Source organism: Paramisgurnus dabryanus, chromosome 8 (assembly GCF_030506205.2).
Source record: "Paramisgurnus dabryanus chromosome 8, PD_genome_1.1, whole genome shotgun sequence".
Taxonomy (NCBI): Eukaryota; Metazoa; Chordata; class Actinopteri; order Cypriniformes; family Cobitidae; genus Paramisgurnus; species Paramisgurnus dabryanus.
In genome coordinates this window covers 2,492,888-2,516,765 of record NC_133344.1, presented here as the reverse complement: position 1 = coordinate 2,516,765, position 23,878 = coordinate 2,492,888, and the positions used below count along the sequence as shown (strand labels likewise).

Sequence of the window (23,878 nt, the reverse complement as noted above, 5' to 3'; positions counted from 1 at the left end):
GTTATTACTGGATTTAGTCTGGGCGCAAATAGAGCAAGCAGCGACAAACTGCCGGACGTCACGTTCACGAGTGGGCCACCAAAATCTCTGACGGATCGCGGCTAACGTACCTCTCACCCCCGGGTGAGCGACCAATTTAGAAGCATGACCCCAACGAAGGACTGACGGACGGACAGACTCGAGTACATATAAAGTTCCCTCGGGAGAGGGAAGGGGTCTCCTGATCTGAGAGAGTGCTCGCTTAACCGTCCGCTCCACCCCCCAGACGGCTGCCCCAACCACACAGCGTGGAGGTAAAATCCCCTCATGGGTCGGGACTCCCTCTGGAGGGTCGAACTGCCAGTAAAGAGGGTCAGGCTTCTGATTCTTCGAACCGGGTCTAAAGGAAATAGAAAAATCAAACCGGTCGAAGAATAAAGCCCAGCGAGCCTGACGAGCGCTCAGGCGCTTAGCCGAACGAATATACTCCAAGTTGCGATGATCCGTCCAGACAATGAATGGAACACTGGCTCCCTCGAGCCAATGTCGCCATTCACCGAGCGCAAGATGGATCGCCAAAAGCTCTCGGTTACCAAGGTCATAGTTGCGTTGTGCGGGGGAAAGACGGTGTGAATAAAAGGCGCAAGGGTGAATGCGATCGTCCTGGGGGGAGCGCTGTGACAAGACAGCTCCGACCCCAATATTAGAGGCATCGACCTCCACAATAAATTGACGCTTAGGATCCGGCTTGATCAGGATAGGAGCAGAGGTAAAAAGTCTCTTGAGATGATCAAACGCAAATTGAGCAGCCTCGGACAAAGAAAATAGGGTCTTGGATGAGGTGAGGGCAGTGAGGGGGGCGGCAACCTGACTAAAACCCTGAATAAAGCGCCGGTAAAAATTTGCAAACCCCAGAAATCTCTGAAGCGCAGAGACTCGGGAACCGGCCAATTTAGAACCGCCTGGACCTTATCAGGATCCATATGAATCCCCTCAGCAGAAACAACCGAACCGAGAAACGTGACCGATTGAGCGTGAAAGACACACTTCTCAGCCTTAACAAAAAGGCGATTCTCTAGCAAGCGCTGTTAGATCCGGCGGTCGTGTTGTACGTGTACCTGAGGAGACGGTGAGAAAATTAGAATGTCGTCTATATACACGAATCAGTACAAAGACGTTCAGCATGTCTCTCAGGACATCGTTAACTAAAGCCTGAAAGACGGAGGGGGCGTTTACGAGACCGAACGGTAGGACCCGGTATTCGAAGTGACCGACAGGGGTATTAAAAGCGGTTTTCCACTCGTCCCCCTCCCTAATGCGCACTAGATAGTAGGCGTTACGCAAATCCAATTTAGTAAAGATCTTTGCGCCCTGTGAGATCTCAAAGGCTGACGACATAAGAGGCAAAGGATAGCGATTCTTAACCGTTATCTCGTTCAGCCCTCGATAATCGATACACGGACGCACAGACCCATCCTTCTTCTTGACAAAAAAGAAACCAGCGCCGGCGGGTGACGAAGATGGGACAATAATCCCTGCGTCAAGAGACTGTGATATATTTCTCCAGAGCCTCTCGTTCGGGCGCAGAGAGGGAATAAAGTCTACCGCGGGGGGGTGTGGTGTTGGGATGGAGATCAATGGCGCAATCGTAAGGACGGTGAGGCGGCAGAGAAACCGCCCGGGAACGCTGAAAACAGATCGCAGATCATGGTACTCCTCCGGTACCCCAGACAAATCACCTGGTTCCTCCTGGAAAACAGAAACAGAGGTGACAGGAGACACAGCAGACACTAAACAATTAGAATGACAAGACAATTTCCATGAATGAATCCCCCCCTTAACCCAGTCTATCTGAGGATTATGAAGAACGAGCCAAGGATGTCCTAATACAATAGGGGTAAAGGGGGACTGAAAAATAAAAAAATAAATAGTCTCTTGATGATTACCGGAAACAATAAGACTAACCGGACAGGTAGTACGGCAAACAGTGGTGAGCTCTCTGCCATCCAGAGCGAAGACTGAGGTGGCTTGAGGCAAATCGACCAATGGAATCTTGTTCCGACGAGCCCACCCCTCATCGACGAAATTGCCCTCGGCTCCCGAGTCAATGAGAGCGAGGCCAGCGGCGGAGCACCCAAACCAGCGGAGAGTTGCAGGGATCATTGTCCGGGACCGGGGGGAAGAGGAGATGACAGACGCGCTCACCAGTACTCCTCCGTCTACTGGCGAGCTCTGGCTTTTAAACTGCAGTTGGAGGCGAAATGCCCAGCGGTTCCACAATAGAGGCAGAGGCGGTTGATGATTCGGCGCTGACGTTCCTCCGGAGAGATGCGAACGCTGCTCCTCGGGCATAAATCTCCTCCCTAAGCTCCAAACTCAGACCCTCCAGGAAACGAGCGACCAGGGCAGGATTGTTCCACCCACTGGTAGAGGCAAGAGTACGAAACTCTATAGCAAAGTCGGCCACAGATCTCCTCCCCTGACGAAGAGTGGCGAGGAGACGGGAAGCTTCACTGCCAAACACGGACCGATCAAAAACCTTGGTCATCTCCTCCTTGAAAAGACTGTACTTGCTGCAGCATGGGGCATTCGCTTCCCACACAGATGTTCCCCACTCGAGTGCTCGACCCGTCAAGAGGGAGAGAACAAAGGCAACACGAGCTCGATCCTCCGCATATGTCTGAGGCTGAAGAGAAAAGACAACCTCACATTGGATGAGAAAAGCCCTCCATTCAGTGGGCTCACCGGCATAACTGGATGGGTTGTTAACCCTGGGCTCCGCGGGCTAGTGTCGATTAGATGGCACGGCCGCCTCCTGATGAAGATGGAGTAAATGGGCGGACAGATCGGCCACCTGAGCGGAGAGACTCCCCACAGCCTGATGCGCGGCGGCCAGTTGTTCCTCGTGCCTGCCAAGCATGGCCCCTTGTACTTCAACTGCTGAAAAAACTGATTTCTCCTCCGTAGGATCCATATTCTGGTCGGATTATTCTGTAATAAGTAAAAGAGTTCCAAAGGCAGATATCACAGGGAATGAGTCTTTAATAAAGGTAACAAAGGCAGTCTGGAGATATCACACAGCACTGGAATGTAACAAATGATACTTGAGTCCCGATCTGGGAAAACGACACAGAAATATTCCCTGGAGCTGGCCTGGAGCGCAGCAGTGGATACAAAGCACTTAGTGGAAACTGGACAGGACAGACAAGACAAGACTGGGTGAGTTATTCCTAGACACGACACGACAAGGCTGTTGAGATTACAGAGAACATGTGCAATTCAATAATCCGACAAAGGGACTGCCAAAACAGCCACCAGATAAATGCTAAGGGCAGAGTGGGAACATCAGGTGTCAAAGCAATCAGCGCGAGCGCAGTTTGCAATGACATACAGGTGAGAGGGGAGAGAGAGGGAGAGAGAGAGAATGATGTCCAACTAAAAATGAAGGGGTGTATGCGAGTGATAGCGTGTGTGTGTGTGTGTGTGTGTGTGTGTGTGTGTGTGTGTGTGTGTGTGTGTGTGTGTGTGTGTGTGTGTGTGTGTGTGTGAGTGTGTGTGACAAAAAGGCAAACAGAGAAAACCAAATTCATGACATATATGTATATATATATATATATATATATATATATATATATATATATATATATATATATATATATATATATATATATATATATGTATATTGTGACGACCCTGAGTTACTTCCTGATTCCATGGGTGCAGATCATGGGAGTTCCTGATTGGCTTTGCCCATGCTAATTGATAGTTAGCCAAGAGAATATAAAAGTTCTGTGTTCGATTTGGAGGCAGGCACTCTTGGGGGAAGTTTTCCTCTCGAGTGGCTCATTCTTATGGTTTTCTTTCACATGTAGCGTCCAGATTTTGTTTTGGTAATTTGTATTATTTTATTTTCCCCTAGACATTTGTTTATTATTATTGGTTGTGGCATATGTTTTAATGTAATAAAATTCACATTAATTATATGGTTTGTGTGATTCCTCTTTTGTGTTGCGGCTTTAAACGAGCTGGTCGTAACATAAAATTGGAGGCTCGTCCGTGATTGCTACATGTGTAAGTAAATGCATAATGTATTTAGTGTGTTCACCTGTGAAATGAGTAGACTTCGGGTATTTAGAGTGTTCTCAGCTGGGTTTTATAATCCTTCCATCGAGGCACTGTTTGTTGTTTTGTGTTTGTTATTTTTCCTTTTTTGTTTTTGAAGGTTATCCTGGGCGGAGGTTTTAAATCTCTGTTGGGGGTACGCTTCAGGCTTTTGGTTTGAATTGCCAAATGTCCGTGAGTTTAGCGTTTAAATACCGCCCCGAGTCCGGTACACCTTTGAAGATTAGGTAGGTTTAGTTAGTTGGTTTATTATAGGTAGGAACTGGAGTCTCTCATTTTTCATATATATAAAATATCAGTCCAGGTCATTGAATAAATAGAATGAATTGTTTTACCGTCATACCTTATTTATTACATTTCCTTAAAGTGTATTTTGTTTTCTTGCAGTTTAGAATTAGTCAAATAGGGCTAGATGTATTTGTTTTTTTCTCTACTGCTCGTGTAAGCTCCGCTGTGGGTGCTCGTGCATTGTGCACTCTCAAGCTGTTCGTGTGCAGCATACCTCCCGCAGTTGAGTTCCGCCTTTTGTTTCGGATAACGTCACGTTAATATTTTGTAAAATAACTTTTAAGAATCAATTCTTTACATTTGTGAATTGATTCAGAATCGTCCACGTCCGCATCACGATGCATCGAAGAATCAATTTTTTTCCCACCACTAGTGTTCATAATGGACAAGATGTTGTGTTTATGTTGAACTAAACCTCAGTACATGTGTGACTATCAGAGAGATGATCTTACCACAGTGTCTCCAGTTTACATTCAGATTTCTGCAGTACACCAGAGATCAGCTTCACTCCTATATCTCTTAGTTTATTATAAGACAGATTCAGATATCTCAGGTGTGATGGGTTTAATCTCAAAGCTGAAGTCAGAGCAACACAACCTTCATCTGTGATACCACAACTAAACAACCTGTAGAGAACAGAGACACACAGTTTATTCACACACAGATCAAATCTACATTGAGTTGAATTTGTTTCTCTTCCTGTCATCATTTAGTGTTTATGGATATTTTTATTTTAGTTTCATTTATGTGTGTTTGTGTTTTACTGAAACACATCAGTGAGATTTACAAGAAAATGAAATTCATCAATTTATGATTATATTAACTGTGTGATTTATTTTTTTATACAGTAATGAAATCAGATTTCTCTCATCAGACATCACACAATTTTCACTTACATTTTTATTTCTAAATGATTTTTTTTCCTCATCATAATTCAATTTTAATGTTTTATGTTTGAGACTTTCAGTAAGATTTAAAGTGTTGTGAATGTTGAATAAAATCAGCTTCAGTTATCAAATACATTACTAAGATTAAATTAAAATACACCATTCAACATTTAAAGTGGACAAAAACTTTAATAAATGTTGTCTTCGAATTTTGAACAATACTTGCCTGAGGACATCTTAGGGCAGGGATGGGCAACTTCGGTCCTGGAGGGCCTAAAAGTTTCTATGCCTAGTTAGACCTTAATTGGCTGCTTCAGGTGTGTTTAATTATGGTTGGAGCTAAACTCTGCAGGACACCGGCCCTCCAGGACCGAATTTGCCCATCCCTGTCTTAGGGTGTTTTCAGACCTGAGCCTATGTTTCAGAACCTGGGGCCGGTTGCACCAGCTGTGGGTAATGCTACTAAATGTTTTTGCGTTGCACCATTAAACTTAGTTTAAACGTAACAATACGTTGTATCTAAATATTTACGGAAACCTCTGTCCATGAATAACGGTCGGAATAAGATTTCAGCCAGATTAGATCACATCGATGAGCTCGTAATTTATTATGAAGAGCCGCAAGTTCGTCAATGAGTTTTCAGGAACTGTTTTGTTCCCTTTCAGTCGGTCACTACGACGTCACGTCGTGACCGACGAATTGGGAACTCGCTTAGAGAGACCAATCTGCTTCGTACTCTACTAAAACGCCAATGAACTTGTCATTGAGATATTTGCATAATGCTGGCGCCGCCCCGCCAGGTGCGTATATAAGCCACAGGTGCAAATATGGAAATTAGCTTTTTCGCTTCGAAAGCCGGCATTATCTGCTACTGAGAAGCTACTCTCTGCTCTTCTGGGAACGGTTGCTGAAGTTGATTGACAAGCAGTACTAACACAGCGGACGCTCGCAGTATTCCACTGCTCTGCATCTTTTTTGTTTTGAGTTTAGTGTGTGCGTTGCCTCTCCCTGTGCGCATCATCAGCTGAGCACCTAAGAGTGATTTCCCTAAAGAGTGATACGTGAGAGCTCTGTGTCTTTTTAAAGACAGCCACTCTCTCGTATATTCGGAGATCAGCGTCCTTTTCAGGATAGCTTTTCCTCCATGCGATCTTGGATGCGAGAAGTACAGGGATTCCAGTGACGGTCACGAGCGCTGTCTTCGTGCTTGGACATCGAGCACTCCGAGGCTGCGTTCGTGGAGAGCTTTTGCTCTCTCTGTGAAAGCATAACCCTCTTGGATTGCGGAGACGACTGTCGTTTCTACGGGAACAACGTCCGCGCCTTTGCAGTGCTGAACGCCGCCATGGTGCGGCTGTCAAGCGCTCGCAGGATGCTCTTCGCATCACTACGCTGAGTAGGACGGAGGATGCGTCCTTCACCTACCGGCCTTCTCATCCTCAGCTGGTTGAGGCTCCGGTGGAGACTGCAGAGTCGTGTTCTGCGATTTCTGCCGAATCCATTGGACCTCCTTCTGATCCCGTCACTTCTGCAGCATCAGAGGGGTGCCCATTTTTTCCCTCCGAGGGGGAGTCGTCCCGGAGATGGCGGCCGTGCCCGCTCGAGCGGCAGAGTTGGAGGGGTTAATCCCTCTCCGCCCGAACCATCCCGCCCACATGATTGGTACTTCAGAGCTGCCCGGGCCTCTACGGTCCTCACCTCCTGTGCCTGCCTTTCCCGACGGCACGAAGAGCTGACGTGATTTGCGGCCGTCTCGGCCGTTCAGCTTTCACCCCTCACCTCCCTCACCAACGGAGCCGCTATAAGGACGGGGATCCCTTCAGTAGGGCGGGGGTTGCGTTGCAGCTGCGTTCCTGGAGGGACCACCCAACCCTTCCCTCTCGTGTTTGTATAGACAGTCGTCCGGTTACAGGCGCTGCCCATCAGGCATGCAGAGACGCGGCTTCAGCCCTGCACGCAATAATGTTGCTGCAGTGACTTTAGAGATTTACAAGGGAGGCCGCGACCTTCAGTAGTGCGATGTCCACCACAGTGGTTCAAGATCGCCACTTTTGGCTGTGTCTGGCTTACATAACGGACGCAGACGAGAACAACTTCCTGAATGCTTCTGTCTCACAGACCGGCCTCTTCAGCGAGCCCGGGGAGTCGTACAGCTCCGCTGCGCAGACTGAGGCAATCTCCTAGGTCGTGCCCCGGCGGAAGAGAGCTGCCCTGGTCCACCAACGCCGGCTCCTCAGTCTGCCTCTCGCCGTCGGCGTCCTGTGGCGGCCACCTCCGTTCCCCTCCTCGGACCCCATCTCGGCAGCGCAGGGGAACCGGTCATCAGCAGCTCGCCCCGCCCGCTTAGCCGCTTCCCGTGAAAATCGGGAGTTTAAGTGGCCAGAGACGGGCGACCCGGAGTGGCAGAGGATCACTCTTCAGGAGACAGTGATTCGCTCCTTCCCCCGGTAGAGGGTCGGGTGGAAAATCCTTGGTTTGCATATGTTCCACCGGCTGTCCAGCCGGTACCCACTTAACCATACATAAGAGTGCATTCCTCTTTCCTCTCCAGGTATCCGGAGGATCGAGAGAGCCGTGAGCGTACACCTGCTCACCCTACCTCTCCTCTATCACCAGCGGGTGTCCTGAGGAGTCCGAGCTCTCCACTGAGGAGACCGGACCACCAGCACCCTCATCGGAGTCTGCGCTCTCCGCAGAGGAGACCAGACGACCGTCACCCTCAGTGGGCTCAGGTCAGTGTCACACACACACACACACACACACACACACACACACACATACTGTAGATGTTTATGCTGTCACAGCAAACGCACCGGCAGTCCTACCACGGGAATTTGAATTAAATTAATATTCAAATCTTTGACAGCATTTGGATATCCAATAGAAATAATTGATCGTGGGCGGGCCAATAAAAACCCTTGTAAAAAGCCCGGTCTCTGGAGAGCTATTCAATCGATCCTCGCGCGTCCTTCACTGTAGGGTTGCCACCCTTGTCTGATAAAAAACCGGGACATATCGATGACCCGACCAATTGGTTTGCTCACAAGCCCCCTAACCCCCCCCCCCCATAGCATAATATTTCTATAGACCTATGCAATTATTGGCAACACTTTACAAATCTTATTTGTTAACATTAGTTAATGTATTAACTAACATGAACTAACCATAAGCAGTACATGTGTTACTGTATTTGTTAATCTTTGTTAACATTACTTAACAAAAATACAGCTATTCATGGTTTATTCATGTTAATTCACAGTGCATTAACTATGTTAACAAGATTTAAATTATGTATTATTAACATTAACAAAGATTTTAAAAATAGCTTTATAAGTACAGTTCATTATTAGTTCATGTTAACTAATGTTGTAAACTAATGTTAACTAATGAACCTTATTGTAAAGTGTTACCCAATTATTTGTTAATTATATAAAAATATGTAAATCACTTTTACAATTTATATAAGCTCCTTATACTGTTAATGTAAACTGTTTTATTTATATTCCATTTAAACAGGTCTAAATAGCAACTAGCCGGCCTGAAAAATTAAATTAAACTTGATGAACTCACCTCTCAACATGTATTTTACAATCATTTTAACCCCCCTGGGCAATGCTGAAGTCACTGTTACAAACTGAAAAGCATGCAAGATTGTTATTACTTTTAACTCTTTTAAGACATGGGGTACACTTTCGTGTAGTCTGGAGTAAAATGTGTCTTATATTTTCGCTTTTGGGGTGCTGACGGCGCTCCTAGATAATTCGGTTCGGGAGAAGAGATAAAAGCCCGCCCACACTGACAATTGATTGGTTGATTTACCGAAACAGGCCAATCAGGATGCTCTCTGTCTTACATGCGCTTATTGAGGCACACACATACACAGACGCAAGGTCTCCGTCTCTGCCGTGCGCGCTAAATAATATATTCACATAGCTTTCGAAAACCGGGACATTCAGTGTCCCGGGAGAGTTGATAATTTTCCCGGGACAGGTTAGTAAAAAGAAGGACAATCCCGGTAAAACCGGGACAGGTGGCAACCCTACTTCACTGTGACGTTGTATTTAGTGTTTTAATGTCAAAGAACTTTGGCGTATGGACGCTGAATTAATTAAAAATTCCGAAGAAATACCGGATGATGAGTGCCCATGGCCGCACCTGGGAGTTGTTCACAAACAGAGGAAGGAAAGGAGACAGCGTACAAATATAATGCAAACTTTGTTTGCCATCTGCAGTGATTTCGGCTTACAATACTTCAGCCTCTAATCTCAAAAAGCACATCATGGTAAGAAGACTTATAACCATATTTATGTGATCGTTTTCGTTTTTAATGTTGGGTAGACCTCACGATAATTTGACTGAAAACATCACTTGAAACATGAGCTTCAGTTACCTAGGTGACGAGCACACAGACCATAAAAAAAGATTTAGCATTGTAAAATGGCGCTCAAAGTTAAATTTCATGTCATTGTCAACATTGTTTTATTCATATTGAATCAGTGAATTGTCTAATAAGGACTCTTTTATCAAATTCGTCTGTTGCCGCGTCCCACTTGCGTAGCAGTGTAAATGCACTGACAGCCTGTCTAAATTACACATATGTCAGTGCTAAATGCTGATCACTTTTGAAATATTAGTAGGGTACTTTTTCAAAGCTTTCTTGTCCATTAATATTTTTAACTCTTTTCCCCGCCATTGACGAGTTATCTTGTCAATTAAGAAAAAAACATTTGCATAAAAAACGTGTTTCTGAGGAATTTATGTTAATGTGCAATACCGCGATTGTCCACTAGACGGACTTACCCAATTTATGGATAAACTGAAGCCAAAACGTTATTTACTAATTTTATGTTTGATATTCGTTCTGAATCTAATCTCTAACTAAATTCCTTCACAAAAATGCAATTGTTTCAGCTTTTTGCTAAAAAAAGTGTATTTGTAAAGAAAAATACCAATATTTAAGAGTTTATAAGCAGGGAAAAAAATAGGATGAAATGGGTTTTCACTTTTTTTATTGTTTGTTTGAAAGTAGAGGGTCTGTTCTTTCATTTGATATATTTGTATGTTTATATATTTTTAGAAGAAAATTTTCCTGGAAGGCATTTTGTAAAACTTTTGTGAAAATCATAAAAAATGCTGGCGGGCAACTTTTCGAAAAATGGCTGGCGGGGAATGAGTTAATGTAGAAAATCTGTTTTTAAATAAAATAACCCAACAAGCTTATTTATGTTGCATCATAATTCATTAATAATAATAACATTAGACCATTTTAATAACTTGATAAAAAATTATATGAAGAAACAATATGAAATAATATAGTTGCTGTTAAAATCATTTAACATTCTTTAAACAGACAAAATTCCTGTACTATGTGTTTATTCGTATAAAACACAAATCACCTGTTTTTAATCCATTCATATTTCTGATTTCATTCAATGGATTTAATGTTTATTCAATAAATATCACCGGCTAAAAAGTAATTTGTACTTGAGTAGTTTTTAAGAGGGGTACTTTGTACTTTTACTTAAGTACATTTTTAACACCAGTACTTTTACTTGTAATTGAGTATTATTTTAGCAACTACTTGTACTTGTACTTGAGTACAAATTTTCAGTACTCTTTCCACCTCTGACGTTCATTAGATTTAAGTGTTTGTGTCGAGCCTGTCTCCTCTCGTGCCCTTTCCTCGTTAGGGGAAGCACAGAGAACAGGCTCGCAGGTCGGCTTGCAGCCTCCGACTGCTGCTGCAAACTGAGCTCAGTATGGAAGGCCATCAAGGTAAACACGCGTAATAATTTGTTTTGCCTTCCTCCGCTGCCTTGGCAGCCTGATGTTGCGGAGCATCCGCTGCCAGCCTCTCACTAGCTGCATCCTCGCGAACCTGTGTTTGGCTCGCGCATCCACATTGCGTCCCACCGGGTTCCTTTGTGAGTATTTTTCCGTGGGGTTAATCCTACTAGCCCACGTTTCCCTCAGCAGAGCACTGCTTTGCTTACACAGCCACGGCTGTCATTTATACCTCAACTACGGTTGACTTTCGCCCACCAATAGCCCTTAACGGGGCGATGGCTTCCGCAGCGTCCCTATACCGCTCAGATAGGGCACTTCCCAGTCGCTGGCACTACTGTGGGGTTAAAGGAACATCTAATGCCCGGGCTTCTGCCTTAAAACCTAATTCTCCTTATACTTAAGTGGAACCAGAGGGCTTTACGCAGACACTGGAAGAGGTCAGCCCTCAGTGGCGTTTTGGTAGGGATTCCCAATTCGTCAGTCACGACGTGACGTCGTAGTGACCGACTGAAAGGGAACGTCTCGGTTACGTATGTAACCCTCGTTCCCTGAAGGAAGGGAACGGAGACGTCACGTCCCGTCGCCACAGGGCGGCTCCCTGTTGTTTATCGGCCGGTCACACTTTCCGGCTTTCTCAGCGAAATGAAGCTAATTTCCATATTTGCACCTGTGGCTTATATACGCACCTGGCGGGGTGGCGCCAGCATTATGCAAATATCTCAATGCCAAGTTCATTGGCGTTTTAGTAGAGTACGAAGCAGATTGGTCTCTCTAAGCGAGTTCCCAATTCGTCGGTCACAACGTGACGTCTCCGTTCCCTTCCTTCAGGGAACGAGGGTTACATACGTAACCGAGACGTTTTCTGTGTAGGCCAGGGATGGGCAACTGGCGGCCCGAGGGCCGCACACGGCCCGGGTTAAATTTTAATACGGCCCGCTGGACCACATTATACTTAATCAAATACTTTTAAAATAGTGATTTTTGTATTAGGACGTAAAGACTCCCAACCAGGAGGGGGCGCTAGGTCCTGCGGATCGTCACAGTAAGCATAAGCCTGTGTTTAGGCTTATGTGAAGAAGACGTCGAGGTCCGACTCGAGATCCGATCAGGTTCGGGTCTAAAAGTTTCACGCGTGCCTCGGACACGGGTCGGGTACAATAATCGGGTCTCAGGTTATTTAAAATGAATGTGTTTTTGCCGAATGGACCCGTGAAGCCCTGAACTCTCGCATGTGTGTGTCAATGTCCTGTTCAAACCTCCTCTGTTTGCCAAGAGCACTTGCGACATTGTGTGGCTGGCAATAGGTTATTTTTTGTTGAGACAGACATGTCAGATATTTTTAAATGTACGTTTTAGCGGTTACCATGGTGCCATCGTCATATAAACAAATGGAGCAGCTCTCCAAATTTGTTACGAGGCCACCGGGGCTGCAGACTACACACACGTCAGTTTACATTCGGGTGCAGTCGGGTTAAAAATAATGCCACTGGTTAGATTGACGGGTCGTACTCGGGCCAGAATTGCTCTCAGATTTGAAAATATATTATTTATATATATATTGTTTTGAATTTATGTATTTTAATTTCAAATAATTTTGTTCTCTTAGGGTCAGATAATAAACTCCTCTATACTAATTTAAAAGTGCCTTGCTTGTTACAGATGTTAAAGCAATGCAGTTAAGAAGTTTTATCTGAAATGCTTGTCCACTGAAAATATAGTTATAATTTAGAACTAAAATAATTGCTATGTTTTATAGTTAAAATCTTTAAAGACAGGTTAATTGTATATTGTGTTTTTTTAATAAAGAAAATTAAGAATGGTAAATTGTGCGTGTGGTTCTGGCCCCCTTGGTATAAAGGAGGAATATGCTGACCCTTGTCATTATCAAAGTTGCCCATCCCTGGTGTAGGCTATCCATCAATTAAAATAAGATTTAAATTTTCTTCCTGTTTTTTTTCTTCCAGCATTACTTTAGCTTACAACCTACTAGCTACGTTCTGCCTTAAGAACAAATTGTGCTATTTGTAGTGGAGTTTTGAGTGTTATGCTGTTACTGTTATTCCACCTTATACCATGCCAATTAAAATGTAGCTTTATATCAGTGTAATTCTCTTTTATGGTAATTTTTTATTAAAAAAATAAAAAAATTAATAACAAATAATAATAATAATAATAACAACAACAGTTTAATAGAATTGCCATAGAATTGTAATAATTCCCACAAAAGTGTAAAAAATAAAAAATAAAATAAAAGCATAAAATAGAAGATAAATAACAAACAAAACTCAAGCTTAACGAAGATAATCAGTTATGAAAGAATGATAATAAATGATAATATATGTATATGTATCTATATCTCATATATCATATATAATCTCTTTTTAACGGTAGAAAAGTGATTTAGTCAGGAGCAGTGAGAGATTTTCAATGTTGTTTGATTAACATGCCCTTTAAGACCACAGTTCGGATCCAAACATGCGTTTTCTCTTTCAGCTGTTTACTTTCTCTTAAGCCCTTAATGGTCATGTTTATGAGGATAAACTTTCCGTCGCAAAGACAGAAATTTTGATGCATATGTGTTTTTAAGGCCAAAAAGTGTCAAAAATGCTCACAAGCTTAATAAGCAGTGGATACCCAACATATGAACCGAGACGATAATCCAGAATCTACTGGTTGACAAATCACTGGAATGGAATTACTGGACTGATGATTCTCTTTATCCAATCATCACTGACAAGAAAAAATAAGCAGAAAATGTAGTGACGGCAGGTTGAAAAAAAATAGTGTAGTAAAAGTACAGATACAGTACTAAAATGTACTAAAAATGTACTCAAGTACAAGTAAAAGTACACTGTTTTAAAAGTACTTAATCAGAGGTGTATAATGCATAAGTATTTTAGTTACATTTTCCAAGCATCTGTGCTTTATCAGAGTGTTTGTCTTGGGAAAAAATTACTTTTCTTTACTAAAAAAATGTCACTACATTTTTAAAGCATAGAATCATACTGTGTATTCATTATATATTGCATATTAAAATTGATTTAATGCCTAATTACATAAAAATTGTGTACTTTTACTTTCTTGAGTAAAAGTAAGATTTTTTTTTACTTAAGTAAAAGTACAAAAAATTACTAGATGTTTAATGTACTTAAATATTAAATATAAACCAAAAACTTGAAATTATGAAATGTAGTGGAGTAAAAATTATGATAATGTGTTTTGGAATGTATGTTTTCCAAAGAAAAACACTAATAAAATACAATTAAATGAAAATTTACTTTTATGCAGAAAGTATAAATACTTAAGTACTATACAACTCAATAAAGTACAATTCCTGAAAAAAAAATGCTCAATTACAGTAATGAGAGTATTTGTAATTTGTTACTTTACACCATTGCAAGAAAGTGATAAAATAAGTGATAAAATAAGAACAGAGAAACAAATTAAAAAGTGGACAAATAATATAGCATTAAGTAACAGAATGTATTTTGATTAACATATAAGTTACAGCTGTCTCACCTACAAGCAGGGCTTGACATTAACTTTTTTGCTCACCAGCCAAAGTGGCTAGTTGTTTTCCCAGAGGAAAAACTATTTGCTCATTGGTCGCTTTTTCTAAGCTCATGAGACATAGTTGTGATTCTCCTATGTTTCTTGATTAAGTATCAGCTGTTTATCAGATGTTTCTCCTAAAATTCATTAGGAGAAACAAATATAGACGCAAATGAGAAATGTCTAAGAGAGTCAAAACTGAGATTGTGGTGAGAGAAGCTTGAATTATCTCTTTATTGTCTAAATTAGGTGTCAGCTTTGTCTTTCCATGTTTCTCCTAAAATCCATTAGGAGAAATAAGAGTAGACACAACTGAGACATGAGAAATATCTGAGACTTAATTGAGATTCTTATTTAGCTCTTGTTGTAGTATCAGCAGTGTATCAGATGTTTCTCCTAAAATCCTTTAGGAGAAATAAGAGAAGACACAACTGAGACATGAGAAATATCTGAGACTTCATTGAGATTCTTATTTAGCTCTTGTTGTAGTATCAGCAGTGTCTCAGATGTTTCTCCTAAAATCCATTAAGAGAAATAAGAGTAGACACAACTGAGACATGAGAAATATCTGAGACTTAATTGAGATTCTTATTTAGCTCTTGTTTTAGTATCAGCAGTGTCTCAGATGTTTCCCCTAAAATCCATTAGGAGAAATAAGAGTAGACACAACTGAGACATGAGAAATATCTGAGACTTAATTGAGATTCTTATTTAGCTCTTGTTTTAGTATCAGCAGTGTCTCAGATGTTTCTCCTAAAATCCATTAGGAGAAATAAGAGTAGACACAACTGAGACATGAGAAATATCTGAGACTTAATTGAGAAACTTATTTAGCTCTTGTTTTAGTATCAGCAGTGTCTCAGATGTTTCTCCTAAAATCCATGAGGAGAAATAAGAGTAGACACAACTGAGACATGAGAAATATCTGAGACTTAATTGAGATTCTTATTTAGCTCTTGTTGTAGTATCAGCAGTGTCTCAGATGTTTCTCCTAAAACTCTCTTTATTGTCTTGCTGTAATCTCTTTCAAGACTCATTAGAGAAAGTGTTTTCATTCAGAGATTGCTCTTACTAAGCTCAGCATTTATGGTTGTGATTCTCATCTGTGTCCATTTTAGGTTTCAGATTGGACTTCACATTTTCCTCATAAAATTGCCCAGGGAACATACAAATAGACATAAATGAGACTAAAGTAAATTTGGAGAAGACAAGACATCCATGAGACTGTATTAAAATGAAGATGGGAGAGCTCTTTAGTGTCTTGCAGAAAGTTTTATTGCTCAGTTGTTAGGCTGCTTTTACTGTGCTCAGTATACGGTTAACATTTTCTTTACTCATGTAGGTTTCAAGTTTCAATGTACATGCTTAGTACAATAGCAAGAGAATACAATATGGAAGTCTTTTACAGGGCACTTAATTTTTTTTTTAAATAGTGTTAGATACTGCGCATGAGTTATGTTTATACTTTGCAATCTCTGTAAAGACAAAGAGATTGTGTCTTTACATACTCCTCCTCAGGCTCTAACCCAAGCTGGTCATCCTGAATTGTAACTTCAGCTGAGGAGTGAGGTATAGACGGGTTATCCAGAAGCCCCAAAAATGTTTCTTTAAACCTGGCTGGTCTTGATTACAACACTCAGATGGTGTCATGGTCTGGGGATTAAAAGGCTTAACAGGGCATGGTAATTGCACAGACTGATGTTGGGTTGGTGGCAATCCTGGAGACGGAGGCTGGGTTAGTGCAGAGGAAGGACCATGTTCAGCTGGTGCTTTAGGTATCTCCATCACACTGATCTCTGTTCTGTGGACAAGACCAAATTATAATTATAGTAAACAAATTCTCAGTACCATAAACTATGCCTAATAAAAAGATTTTGTGGGCTACTTACCTTTTCTTTCTGCTTTCCTTACACTTGGTGGTAAAATGCCAGTTTTTACAATGGGAAATATAAATGTTGTGCTTATGGTTATTTGTATCTATGGTTTGAACCATCTCTTACTTGTTTAAGTGCACCGTGACATTCATGGCAATCATTGCTCACAGGTGAACTGCACACCTGGTGTAATCAGTGCAACACCTATACTGCCCTTTGAGGCAAAATACTTTAGGTAACTATGTCAGATGTGTTTGGCTAATTTATAAAAGAATCAGTGCAAATAAACTTGCCACAATATTGTTTGTTTTAATGTTTAAGCAGGTTATTTGGTTGAGTAGTACAGTATATACTCTTGAGTCACAAGAGAAAGGATGGCGCAAAAAAACATTAATCACATTGGAGAAGGAAAATTAAGGAGCAATCACAAGTCAAAATATATAGAAGAAAAATCATCAAAGTGAGAATTTATTGTTTGTTTTTTGAAAGTTTGCACACTTTGGTATTTGTTCTTTTCTTGCAGCAAAAAAACACTGCAACCTTAGGAGACATGTCAATTAGGCTGGGTACACACCAGAAGATTTTTTACATCTTATAAGATTGTCAAAATGTGATAGACAACAAACATGAGGATAAAATATCCTAGATTTAAGTGTTTTGCTCCTATAGTGTGTGGTGTGCCATTTTGTGTCAAAGACAGCACACCACACACAAACAGATTTTTAACCAGAGTCTCGACTGTGAACACAGGAAATCCCAGAAAATCTTGCGAGACTTCAGAATAAGCATGGCGGACGATATGCAGGAATACATTTCAATGATAGTGCTTGGAATAATTTTTACAAGACACGTTGATTAAACATTCGTGCTGTTGCCACAAATCAACAAGCTGATCCTCAATCTCTGCTATGCACATCAACTTCACTTTGGCTGTAGCCTGCGTAGGTCGCATATGCAGGCTGCATACATCATGAAACCTGGTTTATTCAAGTTAACTGAGTATTAAACTAGGTAATAATAGTCAATTTTATAACTGTTAATATTCTGAAATAAGACAGTCTTGATGAGGTATATGTTGAATATTTATGATTCGCAATCGGCGCGGCTCCGACGTTCTTCCGAGCAGGTTCGGACACTCTTAACACACCTCACACCAAGGGAAAATCTGAAAAGATAATCTGTAAAACCATCGCGATACTTGGGACATAGCTAGGATTGTCGGAAGGGGGGAAATTGACCCAAAATCAGCACGATTATCTTTTGGTGTGTACCCAGCCTTAGTGATGCAAAGTCGAATTCATTTCCGCAAACCGGCTCTTTTCGGACAGTTCGGCTCATTGAACCGGTTCAAAAAGCCGATTCACCGGTTCCTGACATCATCAAGAAATGACATCACTACGCATTTATTGTATCAATGAAACATTAAAATAAAGTCGTTTGTGTCAACACATTAAAACATTTAGGCCTAAATAAAAAGTTGTTTTTGTGAAGGCATAGCTGATTTATTGCCTTTCATTCACAAGTTAGTAATGTTTGTGGTCACAGTTTCAATCGCGGATCGTAAATGCCAGATACAACTGACCAGTTTTGACTAGCCTTCAACTTGGATAAGATTCCCAAAAGACACTGATGCACAATTGCGGATGTGTTCTACATATCCTAAGTATAAAGAATAAATAAACTTGTCTTTTAAACTCATTGGTTTTCCATAAACAACTAAAATATGATTTGCAAACATGCATATCAAGAAACTAATAAAACAAGAAACTTCCCGAATCAGGCTCGTTCAAATCCTCGGTGAGACACACGGAGTGTCAGCAACTCATCCGTCAGAATTGTCGGCAATCATCGCCTCGGTAATCATCGACAGACTTCGTTCAGTTCTTTTTGAGTCCGACGTGCTATTTCGGCTGTGCGTCCTGTGTCATCAACCCGGAACCTATGCTCAAAACTAAAGTTCGATTCAGTTTAATTTGTTCCTAGAACCGGCTCAAAAGAACTATTCGTTCAAGAACCTAACATCACTAATGTCAATCCAGAGCAGATTATTGCTGTGCAGAAGTGCTTGGAGTGGACAATGGCATTTCTCAGGCAGAGGAATCTTCTATGATGTACGGACCTGAACTTTGTAATGTTAATGAAGAGTTTTATACAAGACAAGACTACACTCCTTACACTACTGATTGTGCTTGGAGGCATATAAGAACGAGCGACACCAATCAAGGACGAGAGAGGACCAGGCCTGGATTTTACATTGTGTTTTGTTTATCTTTTGTTATGTGTGCGCGTGACAGTCGTCTGTGTGGGGCTTACAGCATTACTTTCAGTTTGTTTATTTATTTGGATTAAAGTCTTTAAATGTTCGCCGGTTCCTGCCTTCTTCATGTTTTATATTTTTGAACATATATAGTTTAAAATAGCACACCTGCGTATACTACCCAGCCATTACTTTTTAAACATAACATATCTTACAAGTGTTTGTCCAATCGTTATTCTATATACAGGCTCTACTCTTCAGCACCACAGTAACTCCATGAATATACACACACCACAAACCCTTCTAAAATAAAGTAATACAACAATAAATTCTAGCAGATCTCCCCCTATATTTAAATTTAATGCAAATCTTGCAAGGAACCAGAAATCTGCTTTGACTCATGAATAAGTCTATATATACGTATGTGTATAAATTAATTCACATTTATGTGGAAACCTCTATATACAATTTACCCAATAAAAGATCAAATCTAAGATTTATTTTAGTCTTTGATTCTAAATATATGTTCAATACATACTATATTGTCAATGCATATATTGATATATAGTGAAAATACTAGCACCGGTTATAATATTCGGAAATGTATTATGTAATATGTCACATTATATATTTTCCATATATTCCCATGTATTATTGTTTCGTAAGGGCTGAGCACGGTGAAATGTAACTGAGATCTGTTATGAAGCTTTAGTGGAGATACATGTGAGAATATGAGTGTCTCTGGTTAAGGAGAATAATCTGAGCACAGTGAGTGATGTATTTGAGATCTCTTATGAAGCTTTAGAGGAGATAAATGTGAGAATGTGAGTGCCTCTATGTAAGGAGAATAATCTGAGCACAGTCAGTGATGTAGCTGAGATCTCTTATGAAGCTTTAGAGGAGATAAATGTGAGAATGTGAGTGCCTCTATCTAAGAAGAATAATCTGAGCACAGTCAGTGATGTAGCTGAGATCTCTTATGAAGCTTTAGAGGAGATAAATGTGAGAATGTGAGTGTCTCTGGTTAAGGAGAATAATCTGAGCACAGTCAGTGATGTAGCTAAGATCTCTTATGAAGCTTTAGAGGAGATAAATGTGAGAATGTGATTGTATCTGGCTAAGGAGAATAATCTGAGCACAGTGAGTGATGTAGCTGAGATCTCTTATGAAGCTTTAGAGGAGATAAATGTGAGAATGTGAGTGCCTCTATGTAAGGAGAATAATCTGAGCACAGTCAGTGATGTAGCTGAGATCTCTTATGCAGAGGTGTAAAGTACTCGAGTAAATGTACTTCGTTACTGTACTTAAGTATTTTTTGGGCTACTTTGTACTTGTACTGAGTATCAAAAATATAGGCAACTTTTACTCTCTACTCAATTACATTTTTGATTGGGTATTTGTACTCTTTACTCCACTACATTTAAAATGACACTTAACGTTACTCGCTACATTGTTTATTCGTCAAATAAAAATGAGACGAAAGTGTCAGAGGGTGATGATGGATAGAATCTGTGGTCGCGAGGTTACACGGACACACACAACTGAGGGACTTCATTTGGCTCTGCGCAGAGCAATCGTATGAAATCAAAGTACTGCGAGAGCGAATCAAATGCATATGGAGAAGTCTGCTCTCGCGGTACTTTGATGTCAAACGCTGAATGGCTTGCGTTGAGCCACCGTAGCGGGACATCTGCGTGCTGCGTATGTCATAAACTGTAGAGAAAAGTTCGCGTCTGGTCTGAGAGAAGAGATAAAGAGCAAACATATGGATGCATATCACATTTGCTTCAGTCAAGGGACCCTTTGTTAAACATGTGATGCTACAATCAAAACAGAAGTGATGCGCGATTGCAGGAGGGTCATCCCGCAACTCAAAGGCAAGCACAAATGTTTATATACTCTGATGCTACCTTATCAGCTAACCTGAGCTTGTACATAACTTGATATAACTTACTATATAAGCCAAAATAAACCAGCGAGGTCCTGTACTGATTGCCCGATTAACTTAAGTACATTATAAGATTGATAATAAGTGTACAATTTCACTGTCCTCACATTTAATCAAGTATGCTGTAATGTATTTACTGTAAAGAGGGATGCATGACGGAAGAAATGTAGTGCACTTGTGATATAGTGGTGTTACGTACTACATGTGTTTACAATTAATCTTTCAAATGAACAACTTCACGTTTTTAATATGCATTATCATATTTCTGTTAGTGTAATTTTAGTTTACTGGAATTTTCTAAATATAAAAATTATATATTTTTTGGGATAGACCTATATAAGACTATTTGGTAACACTTTACAACAAGGTTCATTAGTTAACAGTAGTTAATGTATTAACCAACTTGAACAAACCATGAGCAATACATTTGTTACATCATTTATTCATCTTTGTTAATGTTAGTTAATAAAAATGTAAGCTTTAATTGTTTGTTCATGTTAGTTCAGAGTGCATTAACTAATGTTAACAAGATTTTAATAAAGTATTAGTAATTGTTGAAATTAATATTAACAAAGATGAATAAATGCTGTATAAGTGCAGCTCATTATCAGTTCATGTTAACCAATGTAGCTAACTAATATTAACCAATGAACCCCACTGTAAATTGTTACCATAAATTTATATCACAAAGTTAGGCTATATATTTTTCAGCATGGCACATTCAAGTACACAATGACACTAGACTAAAATTAAATGGGTTTAAATTAAATTTAATGTAGATTTCTAGACTAAAATCTTATGGCATTTAGATGAATAAAATTGGACAAAAAACTAAATCAATTCAGATGACAAAAATATGACTAAAACTAAATAAAAATTTAGTCAAAAGAAGACTATGACTATGTTTAATCTGTGTTTGTTCTGCCAGGTCAAAATTTTGAGGTGTTTGATTTCTTTTCTATATTAGGAAATAAAACCTCATAAATAAACTTTCTTAGTTTTCACTGCCCAGACCTACAATGTCTCTTTGTGTTGAGGACTAGTGCATCTTTGAGCCAACATTCAGTACGAGTAAAAATACTTGAGTACTTTTAAATTGGGTTACTTTAATACTTTTACTCAAGTCATATTTAAATTGGTGACTTGTAACTTGTAGTGGAGTAATTTTTACAGTAAGGAATTTGTACTTTTACTCAAGTATGGCTTTCAGCTACTCTTTACACCTCTGCTCTTATGAAGCTTTAGAGGAGATAAATGTGAGAATGTGAGTGCCTCTATCTAAGGAGAATAATCTGAGCACAGTCAGTGATGTAGCTGAGATCTCTTATGAAGCTTTAGAGGAGATAAATGTGAGTGTCTCTGGTTAAGGAGAATAATCTGAGCACAGTCAGTGATGTAGCTAAGATCTCTTATGAAGCTTTAGAGGAGATAAATGTGAGAATGTGATTGTATCTGGCTAAGGAGAATAATCTGAGCACAGTGAGTGATGTAGCTGAGATCTCTTATGAAGCTTTAGAGGAGATAAATGTGAGAATGTGAGTGTCTCTGGTTAAGGAGAATAATCTGAGCACAGTCAGTGATGTAGTTAAGATCTCTTATGAAGCTTTAGAGGAGATAAATGTGAGAATGTGAGTGTCTCTGGTTAAGGAGAATAATCTGAGCACAGTCAGTGATGTAGCTGAGATCTCTTATGAAGCTTTAGAGGAGATAAATGTGAGAATGTGAGTGTCTCTGGTTAAGGAGAATAATCTGAGCACAGTCAGTGATGTAGCTGAGATCTCTTATGAAGCTTTAGAGGAGATAAATGTGAGAATGTGAGTGTCTCTGGTTAAGGAGAATAATCTGAGCACAGTCAGTGATGTAGCTGAGATCTCTTATGACGCTTTAGAGGAGATAAATGTGAGAATGTGAGTGCCTTTATCTAAGGAGAATAATCTGAGCACAGTCAGTGATGTATTTGAGATCTCTTATGAAGCTTTAGAGGAGATAAATGTGAGAATGTGAGTGCCTCTATGTAAGGAGAATAATCTGAGCACAGTCAGTGATGTAGCTGAGATCTCTTATGAAGCTTTAGAGGAGATAAATGTGAGAATGTGAGTGCCTCTATCTAAGGAGAATAATCTGAGCACAGTCAATGATGTAGCTGAGATCTCTTATGAAGCTTTAGAGGAGATAAATGTGAGAATGTGAGTGTCTCTGGTTAAGGAGAATAATCTGAGCACAGTCAGTGATGTAGCTAAGATCTCTTATGAAGCTTTAGAGGAGATAAATGTGAGAATGTGATTGTATCTGGCTAAGGAGAATAATCTGAGCACAGTGAGTGATGTAGCTGAGATCTCTTATGAAGCTTTAGAGGAGATAAATGTGAGAATGTGAGTGTCTCTGGTTAAGGAGAATAATCTGAGCACAGTCAGTGATGTAGCTGAGATCTCTTATGAAGCTTTAGAGGAGATAAATGTAAGAATGTGAGTGTCTCTGGTTAAGGAGAATAATCTGAGCACAGTCAGTGATGTAGTTAAGATCTCTTATGAAGCTTTAGAGGAGATAAATGTGAGAATGTGAGTGCCTTTATCTAAGGAGAATAATCTGAGCACAGTCAGTGATGTAGCTGAGATCTCTTATGAAGCTTTAGAGGAGATAAATGTGAGAATGTGAGTGTCTCTGGTTAAGGAGAATAATCTGAGCACAGTCAGTGATGTAGCTGAGATCTCTTATGAAGCTTTAGAGGAGATAAATGTAAGAATGTGAGTGTCTCTGGTTAAGGAGAATAATCTGAGCACAGTCAGTGATGTAGTTAAGATCTCTTATGAAGCTTTAGAGGAGATAAATGTGAGAATGTGAGTGCCTTTATCTAAGGAGAATAATCTGAGCACAGTCAGTGATGTAGCTGAGATCTCTTATGAAGCTTTAGAGGAGATACATGTGAGAATGTGAGTGCCTCTATCTAAGGAGAATAATCTGAGTACAGTGAGTGATGTAGCTGAGATCTCTTATGACGCTTTAGAGGAGATAAATGTGAGAATGTGAGTGTCTCTGGTTAAGGAGAATAATCTGAGCACAGTCAGTGATGTAGTTGAGATCTCTTATGAAGCTTTAGAGGAGATAAATGTGAGAATGTGAGTGCCTCTATCTAAGGAGAATAATCTGAGTACAGTGAGTGATGTAGCTGAGATCTCTTATGACG

General features: G+C 40.4%; 1 protein-coding gene across 1 annotated transcript in view; it reads right to left on the bottom strand.

Annotated features, from left to right (window-relative positions):
• Nucleotides 1-23,878, bottom strand: part of LOC135771640 (uncharacterized) — a 136,795-nt gene that overhangs the window by 56,746 nt on the left and 56,171 nt on the right. The window contains exons 7-8 of the mRNA XM_065281960.2: nt 16,312-16,416; nt 4,842-5,015 (exon numbers count right to left, since the gene is read on the bottom strand). Coding sequence (XP_065138032.1) covers nt 4,842-5,015; nt 16,312-16,416 — 279 coding nt within the window. The remainder of the gene's footprint in view (nt 1-4,841; nt 5,016-16,311; nt 16,417-23,878) is intronic.